Raw genomic sequence first — 19,064 nt, 5'->3', positions numbered from 1 at the left:
TATCAAGCTCGGACGAGTACGTTTGCTCATCTCTAGTGGTCAATAAAATTGTGGGATCTGCTTGTGCTTGTCAATGGATCAAATGATCATCTCTTCTGGCAAAAAATGTCTTTGACTGCATTATAGAGGCATGTCTAGCATTCCACGTTCTCTCAACAAAAGGTACACTACATAAAAGTAGCCTCCAATGTCTAATCAGACCACAACTTTAACCCTTTCTAATCCACTGTCTGATCTCTGAAGACATTATGATTTAAGGCTGTACAGCTCCGATGTTGGAAGACATCCATCGGGGTTCTCTTACTGTATATTTCTAGCCTCTCTGCTGTCGAAGCCTATCCAACGTGTCACCTCATGCAGTCCTGGCTTTAGCCAGCAGATAAAGCTGTTGTATAACGGCAGAAAAAGAGTAAGCCCCCTAGGAAAACCAGGATACAAATTGGATTGGAAAGGGCTTATCATTTCCATATCTGCCTGAGACATAACTGCATGATGAGTTTTGCAGCAATCCAACATTTCTATCTGGGTGCATTATCTTTTGTCAATAAGTGTATAATGCCAACATCAGACTTTTGCTCACTTACTCCTCGCTGAGACCATTTAGTCGGTTTAGGACCCCTTGAACGATCTCTTGCTGCGTCTCACACATATATTTGTCTAATGCCGATGATCGAACTTGTTCCTTTGGCCACAGCTGAATAAAAAAGAATTAAAAGGAACATTATAGTTTGTGGCTTGTAATAGTAAAATAAACTTTAAAAGAAAAGAAAAAACACCATTTGATGCTCGAACCAGCAAAGAAATAGGTAATCCTGCAATCACTTTGCCTTAAATATATCTCATACAGTTTGAGTCATAGGATATCCTTTTCTGCAGCCATGTATACTGATGAATGCCATCATTATTAGCATGACCCTTTCTTCACCTTACTTTGTATTACTTTTGGTTGCAATTTTTAGGGCTTGGAACCAATTACCAGTTTTCCATAGACTTATGGCTTCACCATACAATGGTCATCCTGAATTCTATTAATACTGTGTGTGGAGGGACCACTTGTATAGCTGACAATTCTATTAAGGACGGCATTCTTTGCAGAAACACAATTATAGTGAAGTTTCTAGTTGAATTGAAGTCATGCTGCCTGAGAGTTAATAGGACTGAGCAGAATTTAAAGCAACCCTCTGGTCCTGGAGAAACAAAGATGGCCGCACTACTTCTCTGATTACCCGGTGTACACTGTATATTAGTATGCATTGGTGGTCTAAGACACTACATGCTGCTCTGACTCTCCAGCATTGATCGTGTAGATAGCACTGGTTAATCAAAGCGGGTGTGGTGTCTTAGACTAATGTATACTAATACAGCGTCCATCAGGTAGTCACAAAAGTTGGTGCGGCCATCTTTGTTTGTCCAGGTCCGAAGTGTTGCCTTAAAAGAACATCACATTGTGAAAGTACACACAAAAAGTCATTTTCCGGTTTTATCCTGTCTCATATATATGTCAACATCATGATAAACACAGTATGTAAAGATTGATTCTGTGTCCCAGGAGATGGGCCATTCCTTCTCTTTCTTCTCACAAGCTCCAGATCGGTTTCTTTAACCCCTTGAGTGGCACGCCCGGAAAATTTCCGGGGCCGAGCTCCACTGCTCATAGCGATACTGCCCGGAAGATTTCCGGGCTATGTATCACTATGGGAGCTGCAGAGCACAATGCCACAAGCTGTGACAGTGTGCTCTGCCTGCACAGACCCATACAGAGCAGTGCAAGGGCTCTGAAAAACCAGCAGAAGATATTGCCGACATGCCGATATGCCGGCAATATCTCCTGCTTTGTTTACAGGTTGCCATAGAGACCATCGGCTTGTCAGAAGCAAGCCGATGGTCTCTGTGGCAGGGAGAGCTAGTTGTTAGCTGTCAGAGGACAGCTAGGTACTAGCTCTAACAGCAGAGATCAGAGAAAACCTCCGATCTCTGCTGTGTTAACCCCTTACATGCTGCAGTCTATGTGACTGCAGCATGTAAAGGGCTGTCACTGCAGCATGTAAAGGGCTGTCACCATCGGACCCCCGGAATGTGATCAGGGGTCCTGATGGGTCCCTGTGGAAGTCCCCTATAGGGACAAAAAAAATAAAAAATAAAATAAAAAAAAATAAAAAAAAAAGTAAAAAAATTATTAAAAAAATAAAAAAAACACTTGTCTCCCTTTACTTTGTAAAAAATCAAAAATACAATCACACATGTGGTATCCATGCGTCGTAATGACCCAGAGAAGGAAGTTAATACATTATTTAACCCCTTAATGACATGGCCCCTTTTTTTCTTTTTTCCCCATTTCTTTTTTTCCTCCCCCCTGTTTAAAAAATCACAACTTGTCCCGCAAAAAACAAGCACTTATATGGCCATGTCAATGGAAAAATGAAAAAGTTATGGCTCTTGAGACGCAACTGCAAAACTAGTTGAAATTCAATGATTAGACCATTTTAAAAAACCTGCCCTGGTGGGCACGACAGGGTGATAGGAAACCTGCCACTCAAGGGGTTAAAAGGCACCTGGCTACAGCAGGAGCCCTCCTCCACGCCGCTGTCTGCTGTGGGAGATCAGGAACACCACAGCCTTTAGTAAAGCCAAATGTCCTCACTCATCCGACAGCCAAAAATGGAAAGGATATATAGTAAACCTAATTTTTCTATAAGACTGTTTCAGACGCTGGGGCGTTGCTAGCACCAGGCTTCTGTGGCTCATGCCCCAGTGCCTCTGAATCCCGGGCACCCCCACATTAAATGTATAGTTGAATACTTTGGAAAGAAGAGAGCTGTCGGCTTCTTGTCCTGACACTTACTCTAGGGAGTCCCAGAGCACTTTGTATGGCATAAGCGGCTTCACTCAACATATGAATGGGGCAGATCAGCAGTTTAGACCAGTGTTGGGGGTTGTACTAGGATCACAAGTTATCCCCTATCCCGCAAACGCTGGGGTATTTAAATCAGCCCCATTGAAATGAATGGAGCCCTGACTGCACATGCTCAGCCAGAGCTCTGTTCATTGGGAAGGGGTACACAGAACACTTCTTCAAGAATGTCGGAGGCCTAAGCGGTGAGACCCTACCAATCAGCAATTTATTTTCTATCCTGTGGATAGATATAGGTGATCCATGTACAACACTTTTAAGGTTTTTTATATATATTTATAAGCACAGGGTGGGCACTATTATTGCGTGTGTGAGAGAGAGAGGGACAAAAGGAAAATTGCACAAAGGGAAAGTTGTTACTGTGTGGGGGCACTATTACTGCGGGGGACAAAGGGGGATAATTACAAGTGGTGTACTATTTCCCTGTTGGGTGTCACGCATGATTAGACTAGTTGATGCAACTGAAGACTATTAATTTCAGAACTAAGTCCAGGGACTAACTATAGGATTGATAACTGGGATATCTATAATCAAACATAGGTGACTGGAATGGATGGATACCTGGAATTATGATAATTGCAACAAGGTATCACCTGAAACCCCAATCCGGACCGAATACTCAAGCAGAGCACCTGCCTCAAAAATGGCGACCCCACTGTGGGAGAAAACATGGGACCCCATCTGAACTGTAGAAGTGACACCACCATGGAATGCCAAACCACACAGTGCGGAATATTAAACTTCTTCAAACTTAAAAGGGGTTGTCTCGCGGCGAAAGCGAAAAAAAATTTTTTTCACTTACCCCCGCATTCTGCCCTGTTAAAAAGAAAGCATAGGTTAGTTTTTAAAAAGCACATTGCACTTACCTGCATCAGCGTTCTGCAGCTTCTTCTATTCTTCTTTTAAAGATGGCGCCGCTGGTCTTCTCCCACGGTGGACCGCGGGTCTTCTCCCATGGTGCACTGTGAATTTTCTTCTCCTTCCTTGCATTCCATTGCCGATTCCAGCCTCCTGATTGGCTGGAATCGGCACACGTGACGGGGCGGAGCTACAATGACGATGCGGTGAGCAGCTCTCCGGCACGAGCGGCCCCATTCACCAGGCAGAAGACCGCACAGCGCAAGCACGTCTAAAAAAGCAAGAAGCCAGCGAAATTAGACGGAGCCATGGAGACGGGGACGCCAGCAACGGAGCAGGTAAGTGAATAACTTCTGTATGGCTCATATTTAATGCACGATGTATATTACAAAGTGCATTAATATGGCCATACAGAAGTGTATAACCCCACTTGCTTTCGCGAGACAACCCCTTTAAACCAGCACTAGCAACCAGAAAGTCACAGAGCTATCAGTGCCGTGACAGTGGGGACGATTTTACCATAAAGTGGGTATTTTTATACTATGAAACTACTAAATTCCATGCATGATCAGTAACAGGTTATATGGAGGAATTCCGGGAAAAAGAAAAGCTTTTTTGCAGTCAATCTGCAGCGCTATAACATAAGCCTGGCCAGTCACACGGCATCCTTATGCATCATTCATCTCCTGAACACAATACATCTTTATGCAATACAACATGAGACACGACTGCAAGAGTCTATTTGCGACGTGACAGATTATGCAGAACATTTTCATCGCTGACAGTTAACCCTTGTATTGCCTAGGTAATTGCTTTCTCTTCATGTAATGATTAAGATGCAGGTCATAGCAGTGGGAGATGTTATCATAACCAATGTCAGTGAATCATCCAGATTACAAGGATCTATGCAGGGAGCACATAACGAGAGTCAGGGATCATAATGAGAATTGTGTTTCATTCCCTAAGACTACTAGTCCACCGCTCACTTTTAAGCTCTTACACGGTTGCATTATTCACGGTCTATGTTCTCGGTGCATGCATCAAAAATATCAATAGGCACAAGCGTCTACAGCAGGGGTGTCAAACTCATTTTCACCAAGGGCCACATCAGCCTTATGGTTGACTTTAAACTGCTCTTTAGAATTGTAAGACCTTAGTCACACAAGCATTTTTATGGCGCTCTTCGGCCAAAAAAACGTCCAAGTGAAGCATTGTATTTCAATGCATTCATTCCTTCACATGAGTGATTTTCGGGCCCATGACAAAAATTACACTCTCAAAATGTGAAATCGATGACCATTTTCAGTCACTGACTTTTCACGCTGCATCAAAAACATAGGTCTTGACCTATCTTTTGACGAAAGACGCTGGAAGCTCCCATAGACTCCTATGGAAATTGAAAAAAGGGAGGGAGTTTACCTGCAGCCGGCGCTTGGAAAAGAAGGCAGTTGCCGCTATTTAAGCTACTGAGGCTATTAGAAGGCATTCCGAGAATTTCTGCCGATCGACGGAATTTCGCACTGCAGTGTATTTTTCACATGATACACCCGTGTGAATGGACGAGAAAATGCTAATTAAGCTTGGCACTCGATTGCGGCTATTCCTCACCGGCGTAAAACCGCATCGCCCATGTGAATGAGGCCTATGACTGTATTTGTAAGCAAATATTTAGAAACGGAAAGGGGGGTGGAGAGCAGATGATCAAACAAGACTAATCCATAAAAATTGGGGCACGAGTCCCCCCAACACAGACACTTGAAAAATTATAGGAGTTAGAAGAAGCTGGTGAAAGATTCCCAAAACTCCTTAGGGTAGAGATTTGACTCACTGGGATCGGAAGCAGTATAACACAATGTCCTTTATGATCTGTGCAGCTGGCTCGCAGGATATCGACAGGCCAACTAGAACAGACTATCCACAGCAGGATGGCAGTGAGAACTGGCTGGGATGTACAAGCCATCTTACCGTCTAAACCCCGGCAAGCAGCACTGTGCTGCAGGAAAGGCTCAGCAGGAAAAGCAGACAGGGGAGTGCACACCACAGATTCTGGGGGCTATAGCAACAGCCACAGCACCAGTCCACATGCATCCGATGCTAAAATGTAGGACCAAGACGGTGACCACGATTCTAGTACCCTGTGGCAGGCCACAAACAAAATCACAGTGTGCAAGGTCCTGAATGGTAACCTAGGACATGGGGCATATGCTGAGGAGCTGGGAGGGTAAAGCTGTCACTTGTCACTGTGGCACTTACCAGACTCCTCCCCAGAGGGACACACGCAGCCTCGGCCAGAGTATCGCTGGGCCTCTTCCGAATATCCCTAGGAGAGCAGTGGCCAATGTACACGCTGAAGAACTTTAGATTTTCACGTGACGCAACCATTCCTTTACTCACCAGAATGAACCTCGACAATAATAAAGAGAGGCCACACACGATTTAGTGGTTAAGTACCTCAGTCCCTGGGAACCGTCAGGGCCTGGCAAATCTTTACTTGTCAAACTTCAACACTTTACAGCTTAAGAACACACCAATGCAGGCAAGACAGAAGAACTCAGGGTCAGGGAGGAACTCCGGATCCTACAGTCCTCGTTATCTGTATGGTACTGCTCCTGGAAGAGGAAGCGGCTAACGCTCCACAGACAGTCACTTTTTAAAGTACCTCTGCATGGTGGTCTTGAATTTCTTCACTGCTCACGCACTCTCTTTCTTTCTCCTTACTCTCTAATGGCTCCTGGCATTGAAAACTTCAGGAAACCTTTCTTCCTCTTCCATTCTTCACCACATGAGGGTTGAAGGTACCCCCATGTGGCTGACACTCTCTCTGAGGAACCCAGAAGAACAGAAGACCCCACCTTGCTCACAGACACTCATATTTATAGTCTCTAGCATACCACATGGCAGGACATAGTTAGAAGTTCTTCTGCATCTGGACCTTGAGGGTCACATAAAATGACGTGGCAGGCCTGGGTGCTTTCCGTGAGCCTTGAGTTTGACATGTGTTCAAGAGTATTCTTTGGACCAGTGGTGGTGTCAGAAGATGTACTACCATCGACTAAAAAATGATGGCATATTTTAGCACTGTGTAGCCACCATATAAGATAGGAATAAATAGGAATTAAATGTGATCTTGCACAAGACAAGCCGGAACCTCAGTTTGACTCGGTTATTCAGAAGCGGTGCCTTGCAATATACATCATGTTGTAACATACAGTAAGTGTTATTCTTCCAGCAATAAGACTCATACTTAACATTAACATTTGTATTTAGTCATAGGTCAAGTCACTGCTAATACTGTGTAGACTAAGTGACAGGATTAATTACGTCTCTCTCGACAATCACATTAATTAGACATAGCAAGGTGCCAGGAGACGTCTGGATCTCTCTGCTTAGTAACACCTGTCATCTCAGTGACGCTCGACGCTACCTGAGAATTAATGTCATCCGCTTCTTAGCAGAGACAGAAAAGGGAAAACAAACCACCCCTGAAGAATTTAAATGAATGAACAAATTAACAAAAGAAATGTCAATTTATTTGTGGCAGAAATAATTCCCAGTTTATCCTGCAGCAGATCTCAAGAGATCTAGGGTAGATTTGTTACCATAAATCTTTGCCTGTTATTACAGAAACCTGTTGATGGGATCAATTATAAAAAAAAGGGCACAATTAACTGTTAATTAAATTGTGCCCTATTGTTCATGAAGACAAAATATAGATTTTCCAGACCCCAATCAAAAGTAGAAGCCCTTGGAAATGGGGGCTAAGCTTACATAAACACCAACTTTCTTTGCCATGGAGGTACAGATATAGCAAACATTAACTTGACACCTAATAAGTTAAATGCACCGGTGCGCAGCATGCCAAATGCCATTACTATAAGTCATGCTAAAGTTTGCTGTAACTATGCATTGAACATGGTAAGTGTCAAGTTAAAGGGGTTTACTGGGCATTTACAATTGATGATCTATCATAGAATCATAGACTGGTAGACTTGGAAGGGACCTCCAAGGTCATCGGGTCCAACCCCCTGCTCAATGCAGGATTCACTAAATCATCCCAGACAGATGTCTGTCCAGCCTTTGTTTGAAGACCTCCATTGAAGGAGAACTCACCACCTCCCTTGATAACCTGTTTCACTCATATCCTGGGTATAGGTCTTGATTGGCAGGGGTCCAACGCTCAGGATCCTTACCAATCAGCTAATCCTTCAGCCACTGTCAGTGCAGCTGAGCCAAACCCCTGCTTCGCTCTCATTAAAATCAATGGGAGATATGCTTTCCATCACACTTCCGGCTCCTTGTTACAGTCAGAGCCAGAAGTATAATAGAAGGCAGCACTCCGATTGACTTCAGTGGGAACAAAGTTTTCTATAACACTTCTGGTTCTGACCACCGATGTGGACATCTGCACTGACAGTTACTGGAGGATCAGTTGATCGGTGGGGATCCCAAGTGGTGGAACCCCTGGAAATCAACTATTGATGGCCTATCCTTAGGATAGGTCATCAATAGTAAATGCCTGTAAAACCCCTTTAATGTTACATCTGTATAAATCTTATTGCATCATTAGCATACAAATAAGGGGGAACCATATGAGGAAGCACACTGCTTTTCTCCTACATGGGATGTGGCAGTGGGGGAGTAAAACCTGGATCCTCTTGCCCCAGAATGTGGTATATGAACTACGGCACCCCACTCCATTATCTACACCCCAGCCTTAAACCTAATGACTACTATACTTTGATTTTACCAACCAAGTATTTGCATTATTACAAGGTGCCACGCTGCTCAGGTGACTGGCCATTCTTGTCGTCCTCCAGAACAGGAGCCACTTGTATAGAGTCGTTCTCTGTTCTGGCTCATAGAAGGGTGTCCTGAGTGCAGGACCTCATTCAGTAATGTCCATGTGCCCTAACAGGACAAGGTATTCATTAGACAACAAGGGTTTTCTTACATTATATGATATTTTCTGTCCCCATTGAGGCTCACAATCTAGATTTAGCAATTAGTATGTTTTTGGAGTGTGAAAGGAAACCCACACAAACACAGGGATAACATACAAACGCCATGCAGATGTTGTCTTTTGTCAGACTTGAACCTAGGACCCCAGCATTGTAAGGCAACAGTGCTAATTACTTACTTCTTCTTCCTTAATAAATGTATGCACTATATAAATAAAGGGGACTGTTAGCATTATGAAGATTAAACCCACGCAAACTCCATGCAGATATTGTCCTTGGTCAGATTTGTACCTAGGACCTCCAGCACTGCAAGACAACCGTGCTAACCACTGAGCCACACCACCAGCAGCAACATACACCAATTATAGGGGTATCTGTGAAGTTCCTGTTCGTTTTGAAGTAATTCAAACCAAACGTTTTGATGAAATGTTGGCCAAACCAAACTTATCAAAAGTTCACTTAAAACTATGAAGCGACCCTGTATTTTCTTTCAATGCAATGACTGATAAACTACAGTATATACAAAGCGGGTGGAATACAGCAATCATCGTGGGTCTCATCTTTGGACATTTCATCCAAACCTTTTATTCGACCACACATTTGTTACAAATCCCCCCTCTCTGGACACACAAACAGCACCATCTAGTATTACGGACGACCTGTAGCACCAATAACAGTAGATGGCGCTAGACACTTGCAGAAATATTAGCTCCTTCCCTTGCACAATGTATACAATTGTTGCCTTTGTTTGCATTGTTACTTTTATTCACCTGTTTTTCTTGCACCAACATCTCCTGGAAGAGTTTGATTTTTGTCTTCCTTTCATTTTCCGCCTTTTCAAGTTCTATGGATAGATTATGTCTCAGCTCGTGCTTCATACGTTCGCACTCTCCCAATGTCAGATTACTGATTTCGGGAAGTGTCTGAAGAAAAAGCTTCTTCACCAGCCTTTCAAACGTCTGCGAGGCCCCTGTGTAGAGCTCCTAGAAGATAGGAGGTGTGCAAGCATTAGTGGGATCGCTACGTCTCTATCCAACCACAAGTAGGCATCCAACAGCCAGATACAACATAGAGGGGGTCACATACAGCCCCTCCAGATCTTACATATGGAATTCTAAGGGTGTGGTGGGAGAAAAATAGCAAAGGGAAAATTTTAGATGCATTGCATTTGTGGCAGAAATTCAGGCCACAATCAGATTTCTGCAATGGATTTGCAAGCAGATCTGCAAAAAAATTAGCGCGGCTCATTACACGAAGGAGGACTGATGTGATGTGCTTTTTGCCCGTGTGGCTTGTATAGGTGTAAGCTGTTGAAACCATGTGTTCCATTGGTTCAAGTTGTGCAACAAAAAATACTGTAATTTGTGGCAAAATTGTGTGCACGTGTTATACAGCCGCACGCTCTGAGCGGAGGATGCAGAAGACAAACGGGGTCACCCTGCTTGTTTTCTGTATCAAGCCGTTTTCTGCACGGAGCGCCCGGGTGTTATACAGCCTAGCGCTCTGAGCGGGGTGTGAAGAACACAGCTGGACAGCTGTGTTCTTCATACCCCACCTGTCATCAGGGAGCAGGATACAGCTGAAACATTAGCACCAGCTGTATCCCGCTGTGAACTCCTGATGACTGATTGCTGATCTTTCAGCATGCTGAAAGATCAGCGATTAGTGACGGCTTAACGAAAACTGAATCGTTGTGTCTAAATGAGCCTTAACTCGCACAAACACATTTGCATGTGCATTTGTACGCACAATCTGCAGAGAATAGAACCCATTGTTTTCAATGGGTTCACTCCCTTTTTCCTTTTCGCACATGCATTTCACACACACACAAAAAAAAATTGTGCTGCGCATTTGTGCACCAAATGTCCCTATGGGAGTCTATAGGGTGCACACAGATGTACGTGCGGGTATGCAGAACTCACTGCACATACCCTGCAACCTGATTTGACTGAATAGCCTTTTGAATGTGAAGCCATGTGAAGTAGCGGTGCCTGCATAAATATGCACAGGTACGCATGCCCAAAACACTCCTTCAGGGCGGTTTCACACGGCAGTATGTGCAACTATGCTCTCCACAAAGCGTAGTTGCGCATGAATGTCTTTTTTTTTTCTTCTTTCTTTCTCTGGCTTTTCAAATCCCACGCCATAGAGCAGGAGTTTGAAAGAAAAAAAAAAAGCAGGAAGATAGGTCCTGCCCTATTTTTTTTTCGTCGTAGTATTAACAGGCAAGAATACCGCTAACAAAAATGAAACCACTAAATGCAATAGTTTTTTTGCCCCCTTATGCAGTTGTGATTTTTACGGCCGCATAGCAGGACTACAACACGCCCATGCGTTTAAGCCCTTACTTTGCAAATACATTCCACAGGAGCGAGCTTCTTGCTCTTACGCTCGTCTTAAACTGTCCTTAGGCCTCCCTCACACAGACGTTTTTGTACAGCCTTTAGCGCTGCCTTTTCAGCACTGCGCTGAACGCTGTACAAGGCTCCCATTCATTCCACACAGAGTCTTCAAACGCTGTGCTTTGACAGCAATGCATGTTCTATCTTTATCCGTTTTCAATCGTGCGTTGCCCATTGAAATGAATGGGCAGCAGTTTCAGCGCTGCAGAAAACGTGGCACAACTTAGTACCCCATGTCTTTGGCAGCGCTAAACGCAAGCGCTAGCTGCACTACCTAAAAAAAAAACAAAAAACAAACAATACACTCACATAGCTGCCACTGTTGGGTCCCCACCGCTGTTCTCTGGAGCTCCCTGCAGGCTGTCGGTCACTTGTTATGGCTGACAAAGCATCTATTGCTAGTTAAAATCCCCACCTCCGGCAAGAGATTGCTCTGATTGGCTGAGCAAGCTGAGTGTCAGCTGGCTCCACCAATCAGAGCTGGCTGTGATTGGTGCATCCAGCGCTGACTGTGATTGGCTGATCCAGCTGGCACTCGATGCACCAATCACAGCCATTCAATGAATGCGTGACAACGCTGTTAAAATCGCAGTAAACGCAGCGTTGAAAAATGCTGCGTTTCTGCAAACAACTGTGTGAGGGAGGCCTTAGGGTGCGGTCGATATACACTCGTGTAAATAAGCCCTAAACCATATAATTCAGTGCAATTTTGCAAAATGATTTGCTTACGATTTTTCAGCGCAATTTTTTTTTTGTTGCATGCATTTTTCATGTGTGTATACAAAAAATTTGTACCTTGCTTCGCTTTTTTCCATCTATGCTTTCCATGGTTACCTGCTCTAAAATCAGATGGCACTCGCCTCATGCTGATTTTTTTTTAACGCAGCCATAAGTGATTTTTGTCCAAGAATCACAGCAAGAAAAGGACATGCAGCATTTTTTTCCCCTCGGGACATTCGCGCGATTAAAGAATCATAAGTGTGAATATTGGCAATTAAAATAATTTCCATCTGATTTCAAACTGATTTTTGGTCCGTAAATCGGACAAAAAAATCCTTCTTTTTAATAAACCCTGAATTGACCTGCGCTGAAAATTTGAAATACGCAGTCAATTTATGCTGTGGATTTTTTACTGTGGATTTCCCTTTTTCAAATGAGGGGGTAAAATCTGTGGTGGCCAAATCTGTATCTAAATGGTATGGATTTACCACTGATTAACATATCCTTAGGGCTCAGTCACACAAGCGATTTTTTTTACGTATGTATCGGTGCGTTTTAAAAAAATAAACAAAAACAACAAATCGCACATCGTGTGTAGGGAAAAAAAAAAAAAAAAATTGCTTGTGTGACTGAGCCCCTGTATTTGCGCACAGAGAAAAGAACCCAGTGCTGTCAATGGGTTAATTCTCATCAACGTGTCCTGCTTGAGAGCAAAAAAAGTAGGGCTTGTTCTATCTTTCTGCGTATTGCCCAGAAAACACCCCCATAAAAGACTATGGAAGATGCCCAAATGGTGGTCACTACAGTTGCAGAACTAAAAATTACCTTTCCAATGGAGGACAAAATATCAGATTTTATTTTGTGGCTGTGCGAATAAACTTTGTGTGTGGGCCAGAAAGAAACAGAAGACAATGACTGCAGGATCACGCAACCAGGGTTTGTTTGTCGTTGGTTACCATGGAGACACATAGGTTTACATATGAGCTGAACACAACTACTTCAATTTTTACTTTGGTTGCATTGGAGTAATAAGAACAATATTGGTGGTAAAGATGAACATCCCTTTTATAAGGTAAGCCTCAATGAAAAGCAGAGTTCCCATGTGTATTCGTTAACTAGGGAGTCTTTCAGATTAAATTTTTTTCAGCTGCACTTTTTGCTAAGCTTGATGGGCTTGTGATAATCTGGTTAAGGGCATAGCTATAGGACATGCAGAGATGGCAGTCGCATCTGAGACCTGGTGCCCGAGAAGGGTCCAAAAGTTCTCTTCTTCACATAAGGGGACACCAGTATGAGAACTTACATATATGGGGGCTCTGTTACGGAGTTTGAAATGGGGTCCAAGAACATCAAGTTACGTTTCTGAATCTGGAGTGGTCACAAACTTTGAGTAGAAGAACTGGGTCCGAGCAAGTAAAGACAGGAACACGGAGGTTAGGACCAGCTCTGGATTGTAGATTTCTCGCTATTTTTTCATCCACTGGAAAATAAAAGATTACCTTGCAGAGTTCAGCAACAGCGTCAATAGCTTTACAGTCCTCTTCATCCTCCAGGGCGCCCTGAAGTTCTCTCTCATCTTCTAGAAGTTTGTGGTACTCCTTGAGAAGCAACAGTTTAAAATGAAAACACCATGAGACGGTTAAAATCTATATAAAGTGTCGAGGGACTTTGTAAAGATTCACTTTACTACAATTTTTTACAACTGATTCCAGGTTATGTGATGTTCTATCTATAGGTACCATAAATACAAAATTCTGTTATCATCATCAACTAGAGCACAATACATTGTGGGAGGTCAGATGACAGAACTCGAACGATAAACCCATCACTTGTCGAACAGCAGGCTGGAGATAACCAGTTGTTTATTTCCAAGGACTAGTTATTAGTATTATTTATAGTACCAGTGTTTCTGGTGGCGCAATGCGCCACTTATAATATAGTATAGTGAATAACCTCATCACATGTAACTCACTGAAGGACCTGTGATGACGGTTGGAGTTGGTCAAAATATTGAAGGACCTTTGATGTAGTCCCCATCACATGATAAGGGGCGGAGCAGGTAACTCACTCACTCAGTGAAGGACCTGTGATGACGTCACAGTCATGTAATCAGGGACAGAGCATGTAACTCACTCAGTCACTCATGGACAAGTGGTCGTTAGTATTTTGAATAGTAATTATTAGGAAATTATAGAACCAGTGTTTCTGGTGCTGCAATGCGCCACATAGCTCTGCTACATGCCCATCACACACACAGCTCTGCTACAAGCGCATCACACATACACAGCTCTGCTAAATATACATCACTTACAGCTCTGCTACATACATTCTTCATCCCATACAATAGGGATCATAGGCATTACAGCACTCGGGATGAAAGAACTGTGATGAAGTCACCGTCATGTGATCAGGGACGGAGCATATAACTCACTTACAGACGGACAGGTGGTCGTTAGTATTTTGACAACTGGCAGAATTCTGAAAGCAGCTACAGATGTGTCCTTTCTTGACTTTTTACTTGATCCGTCATAGCACAAGATGATCCCCACGTTAAAAACGTGTGCTTGTGAAGGATGCTTCAGATGGATGCCATCCATCGGCAAACTGTCACCCATAGGCTTCCAGGTTAAACAAAAATGTATGTGCATTTTTACTAGATGGCAAAAGAGTGCATGGGTTTTGTATAATCAGACATTGGAGCCCTTAACAAAATTCAAACAACTATGTACAGGATAGACTAAAGAACATGTAGAGTTTGAAAAGTTAATCTAGTTAAAGGGGTTGTACTATAATCAACTTTAAAAGTCTGATGAGTGGGTGTTTGCACTGAACCACAGTGATGTGGAGATTGAATGGAGTGGAACTTGTCTACGCATGGTGACGCTTCAGTCATTTCAATGAGACTGACGGAAAGAGTCAAGTACAAGCACTCGACCATCGTCGGCAGTCCCATTGAAAATGAATGGAGCAGCACAGTGCATGCTTAGCAGCCGCTCCATTCATTCTCTTCCTCACTGCGGAAGGTGCAGTAAGCCCACAGGGAGGAGGAGTAGAGAAGACAGGACTTCTGTTTTTGGGATCGGTGGGGGTCTTAGCGATGAGTCTCCATCAATCAGATTCTATTACCTATCCTATGGATAAGTGCTAAACTTTGATTGTAGTAAAACCCCTTTAAACTAAAATGTTATTCAAGGTTATGTTATAGAGAACTGAGTGGACCTTTAGAAGATGCAATAGCCTTTTCTTTGCAGGGATGACTTTCATGTTGCCCTGACATCTATCTTTTCAGGATGGCTCCTCTAGAGAGATTCAACATTAGAGCCCAGTTAGTGTTCCTTCTCTGTGATTTGTGCTGCAATCAATTGTGCAATTGTACATGATGTAATTATGGCTCATACTTCCAGTACCAAAATGTGCAGCACATCCTCAGTGACATGTCATTCAGGGACCAGACTCTTCCTATCAATCTACAAACATAGTATGCATGTTCCCACTACCCTTGTGGTGTTCCATGCAAGAGACATCTCAGTTGCCATTGGGATAGCAAGAGTCTGCAGAGAGAATGCCAGGAAACATACCGTAGTCTTCAGCATCATGCTGAACAACCAGCCCACAAAAGGAAGAAGGCCATGAAAATAACGATGCATGCTCAGAATAGAAAGAATGGGAAAAAATTAAAAATGTGCTCACAATGTCTTAAGGTTATAGAAATGTCTTAAAGGTTTGTGTTTCTTAAAAAAAAGTCAGAAAACACTTTAAACGCTTGCTTCAGTGCTTAGAAATGATGATTACCGCCATGTTGAAAATACTAGGCTATCTCTGAAGAATCAGCCCCACTTTTTTCTTTAGTCCTCTCCCAGCCAGTACAAACAGGGAAATGACAATATAGATGAAATCTCATTTTAGCCTCGCGGGTACGTTTAGGGAGACAAGAAGGGTTGCGGGTCAGGTCTCTATAAAGAATACAATCATGATCAGTCTTACCTTTATAAAGTCATCTGCATCTACAGACCCTTCAGCCCCGGCTAAGAATTTTGAGCATTCTTCTTTTTGCTTTTTCTGTAGGATTTCAATGAGTTTATTGCGATGCCCCAAGTGTTCAGCTATTGCAGCTTTGGTTTGTTGATAGCAATCTACAGAAGACACCACAATGAGTGAATTAGAAAAAGACCCCCTTAACATTCCTGTATTTAAATTAGACAGACACCTTGTGTCGAAATCTACATGGAGTCTGTTCTCCAAGTGTTTCTGGGTTTCTCCTTGGTTCTCCACTTTCCATTGTGTGACTCAATGTATTAGTAAAAGTGACACAGAATGGCTCAAGTTGTCACTTCTTTGTTGCATCTGCAAAAAATCCATTGTCTATAAGGGCTGCCAAATTCCTGCCTAGTGGCCTTGTTATGGTTCAAGCCCCATAGGCTTATTATATGGGCACTCTCCTCTCTGACATCCATATGCCCACATATCCACAAAGCCTATGGGCAGGTGTTGCCTTAATGAGACAGCCACTTTAAGAGTGTATTACGAATGACTAGTAATGAGCGAATTTTCAAAAGTTCAGTTCAGCCAGTTTGCTGAATTTGTTCAAAAAGTTTGGCTTGAATTAGTGCGAACCCGAACTTCACCAATACCCTTACAACTGGCATATAACAATGTCTAAGAGTTATTAAAGCCCTATGTAACACTTTTAGGTCATGTAGGAGTGCATCCAAATACTTTTGAGTTGTTTTTAAGGCAAAGCTCATCTCAACATGTGTGGGGAAAAAGGATGGTACCCGGTGGTAGCTAACAGTTTGCTTAAACTGACAGATTTTTTATGCTTTTTAAAAGTTAAAATATTAACCCTTTTTGGTGTCAGATTCTTGCCAGTGTTTATGCATACATGGGGGTAATAGAAGAAGCAATGGCTATTTCCAAAAATGATCCCTTTTTGGGAATAGCAACATATTTTGTGGCTGGAAAGTAAAGATAAAGCAATGGCTTTTTCCAAGCTGTCCAAAAAGTATCACATTTTGAAGAGAAAGAACAGAATTGGTGTCCTGTAAAGTGTCGAAGAAATGACTTTTTTTTTACAAATTAAAAGCTGAAAAATAAAAAATACTAAACGTTCCACTGCTCCCTTTTCCCAGTGGTCACATAAAAAAAAATTGGTATCACTGCGTCTGTAAAAGTCCAATTTATTAACACATCACAATAATAATCCTGCACGATGAACGCTATCATTAAAAATATGCAATGCTAGAACTGCACTTTTGTTGGCCACCCCATTTCCAACAAACAAAAGTGGACCAAAAAAAGCGATCAAAGTCATATGTACCCCAAAATAGTATAAAAACTACAGGTCACCTTGCAAAAAAACAACCCTGCACAAAACGGAAAAATAAAAAAGTAATGTAGGTCCAAAAAATGGCAACAGAAGCACTTTTTTTTTTTTAAAGCTTTTTAAGTGATGTTACATATAAACTATATAAATTTGGTATCACCATAATCCTACAGAATATAACGGGTCATTTTTACTGTACCGTGAACTCCATAAAAACATGTCATTAGTGGGTCCAGCAGAGACAAACCCACCGAGACTCAAGTTTGCACCGAACTGAACTTTTATCAAAATTCAACCCAAAACAGGGTTCAACTGTTTTTGGTTCACTCAACACTGCAAATGGTTATTACTGTTCATGAGTCAGCTAATTAGGGCCGCGCTGCAATACCAGACACAACCCATGGACAACGATGGTGCCGTTTTTGGAAGAAAGCAGCCATATCCTTGTTTTATTGAAGAAAAAAATGTATATAACATTATCAAAAACTGATTGCACATATACAAATTGTCCAAGATTGACTTCTTTCCCGTCCGATCCCTTAGTTTATGCTCTTTTCAACCTGCAACATTTACACACTCATTTCTGTGTGGACAAGCTCCAGCTTTAACAATTGTGTTCAATGTGATTTTACACGACCTATAAATGAATTGTAGATCTCGCCTTAATCCCTTTATCCATTGATATCCCTGTTCCTATTCACAGTCAAACACTGTACACGGCCGCCCCATCTCTGGAATGAAATATAGATTTGCAGATGCCCCGAGGAGATAGCTATTGGATTAACGCACTGAACCTTAACGAAATCTCAATGAAACTGCAGGTGACAACTTCTTGTAGCCTTTCTGTAAGTCGTTGGGTATTATAGAGCTCTGTACACATTGCCAGAGGTTATATATAAACCTTATTTTTCTGGTAGAAGAAGCGGAAGAAATTGAGAAAAATTTGAGTATTGTTGATGTTTCCCCTCATATTTATGGTAAAAGAAGTATATTTTCAGTCCCATTCTTTGCCGTCACAGCTGCTGGCTCCATATGCCGTGAGAAGCGAAGGATGAATTGACTGGAACTACCCATGATAATAATGGGTGATGTGAACAATGCCTTCGTGTTGTGATGGCGGGAGAGAGGTAGCGGTGCAGAAAGCCGTGCGCCTACCCATCACAGAGATGTCAACAAAACAAGTTGAGCTGTCATATGTAATATCAGCAAGTTCAATGCTTCTAACTGGAAAAATAAGCTAAATTAGTCATGTCAGTAAGGGAATACATGTTCATCTCATCACTTCCTATTACCAGCAGAAATATACTGTATGGGGAGAGCGTGGCGTAAAAACAAACTAATTGGAATATATGAGTAGGATTCTAAAAATTGCACAAAACCTGGATGACGACATCTGTGAGAGCTAGAAAGATAAGGATGGAAGTTATATTGTATATGAGGAGGATGGAATTAAAGGGGTTGTCCAGTTGTAAACCACTGATGGCTCATCTTTATGATGGGCTGTCCATGGTAGATCAGTGGAGGTTTGCCATCTGAGGTCCCCACCAATCTGCCATTCTCAGGGTTGGAGTGCTCATACAATGAGGTGATTTTTGCGTGAAGTGGACATCTCCATTCCCACTGCAGACTTGGTATTGCAGGTAAAGTTCCCATTGAAGTGAAGAGAAACTTTGCATGTAATACCACACCTGGCCACTGCAGTGGGAACAGAGCTTACCACTTCCTTCAGAAATCAGCGCAGTGCAAGAATACGTCGGCCTGATGAACTGCTCATCAGTGGAGATCCCAGGTGGCAGATTCCTGCTAATCTACTAAGGATAGGCCATCAATGGTTTAGAACTGGGCAACCCCTTTGATAACACTGGGCTTGGTTATGGTATTGTATCAATGTA

At 42.5% G+C, this 19,064-nt stretch overlaps 1 protein-coding gene across 1 annotated transcript in view; it reads right to left on the bottom strand.

The window, feature by feature from the left end:
* Window positions 1-19,064, bottom strand: part of EVC (EvC ciliary complex subunit 1) — an 86,053-nt gene that overhangs the window by 31,804 nt on the left and 35,185 nt on the right. Inside the window, exons 10-13 of the mRNA XM_066573294.1 lie at window positions 15,834-15,982; window positions 13,349-13,447; window positions 9,498-9,710; window positions 585-694 (exon numbers count right to left, since the gene is read on the bottom strand). Of these exons, the coding sequence (XP_066429391.1) occupies window positions 585-694; window positions 9,498-9,710; window positions 13,349-13,447; window positions 15,834-15,982 (571 nt within the window). The remainder of the gene's footprint in view (window positions 1-584; window positions 695-9,497; window positions 9,711-13,348; window positions 13,448-15,833; window positions 15,983-19,064) is intronic.

The sequence above is a fragment of the Eleutherodactylus coqui genome, chromosome 7 (assembly GCF_035609145.1).
Source record: "Eleutherodactylus coqui strain aEleCoq1 chromosome 7, aEleCoq1.hap1, whole genome shotgun sequence".
In the NCBI taxonomy this organism is placed as follows: Eukaryota; Metazoa; Chordata; class Amphibia; order Anura; family Eleutherodactylidae; genus Eleutherodactylus; species Eleutherodactylus coqui.
The sequence above is the reverse complement of the archived record's forward strand: the minus strand, read 5'-3'. Positions and strand labels throughout refer to the sequence as shown.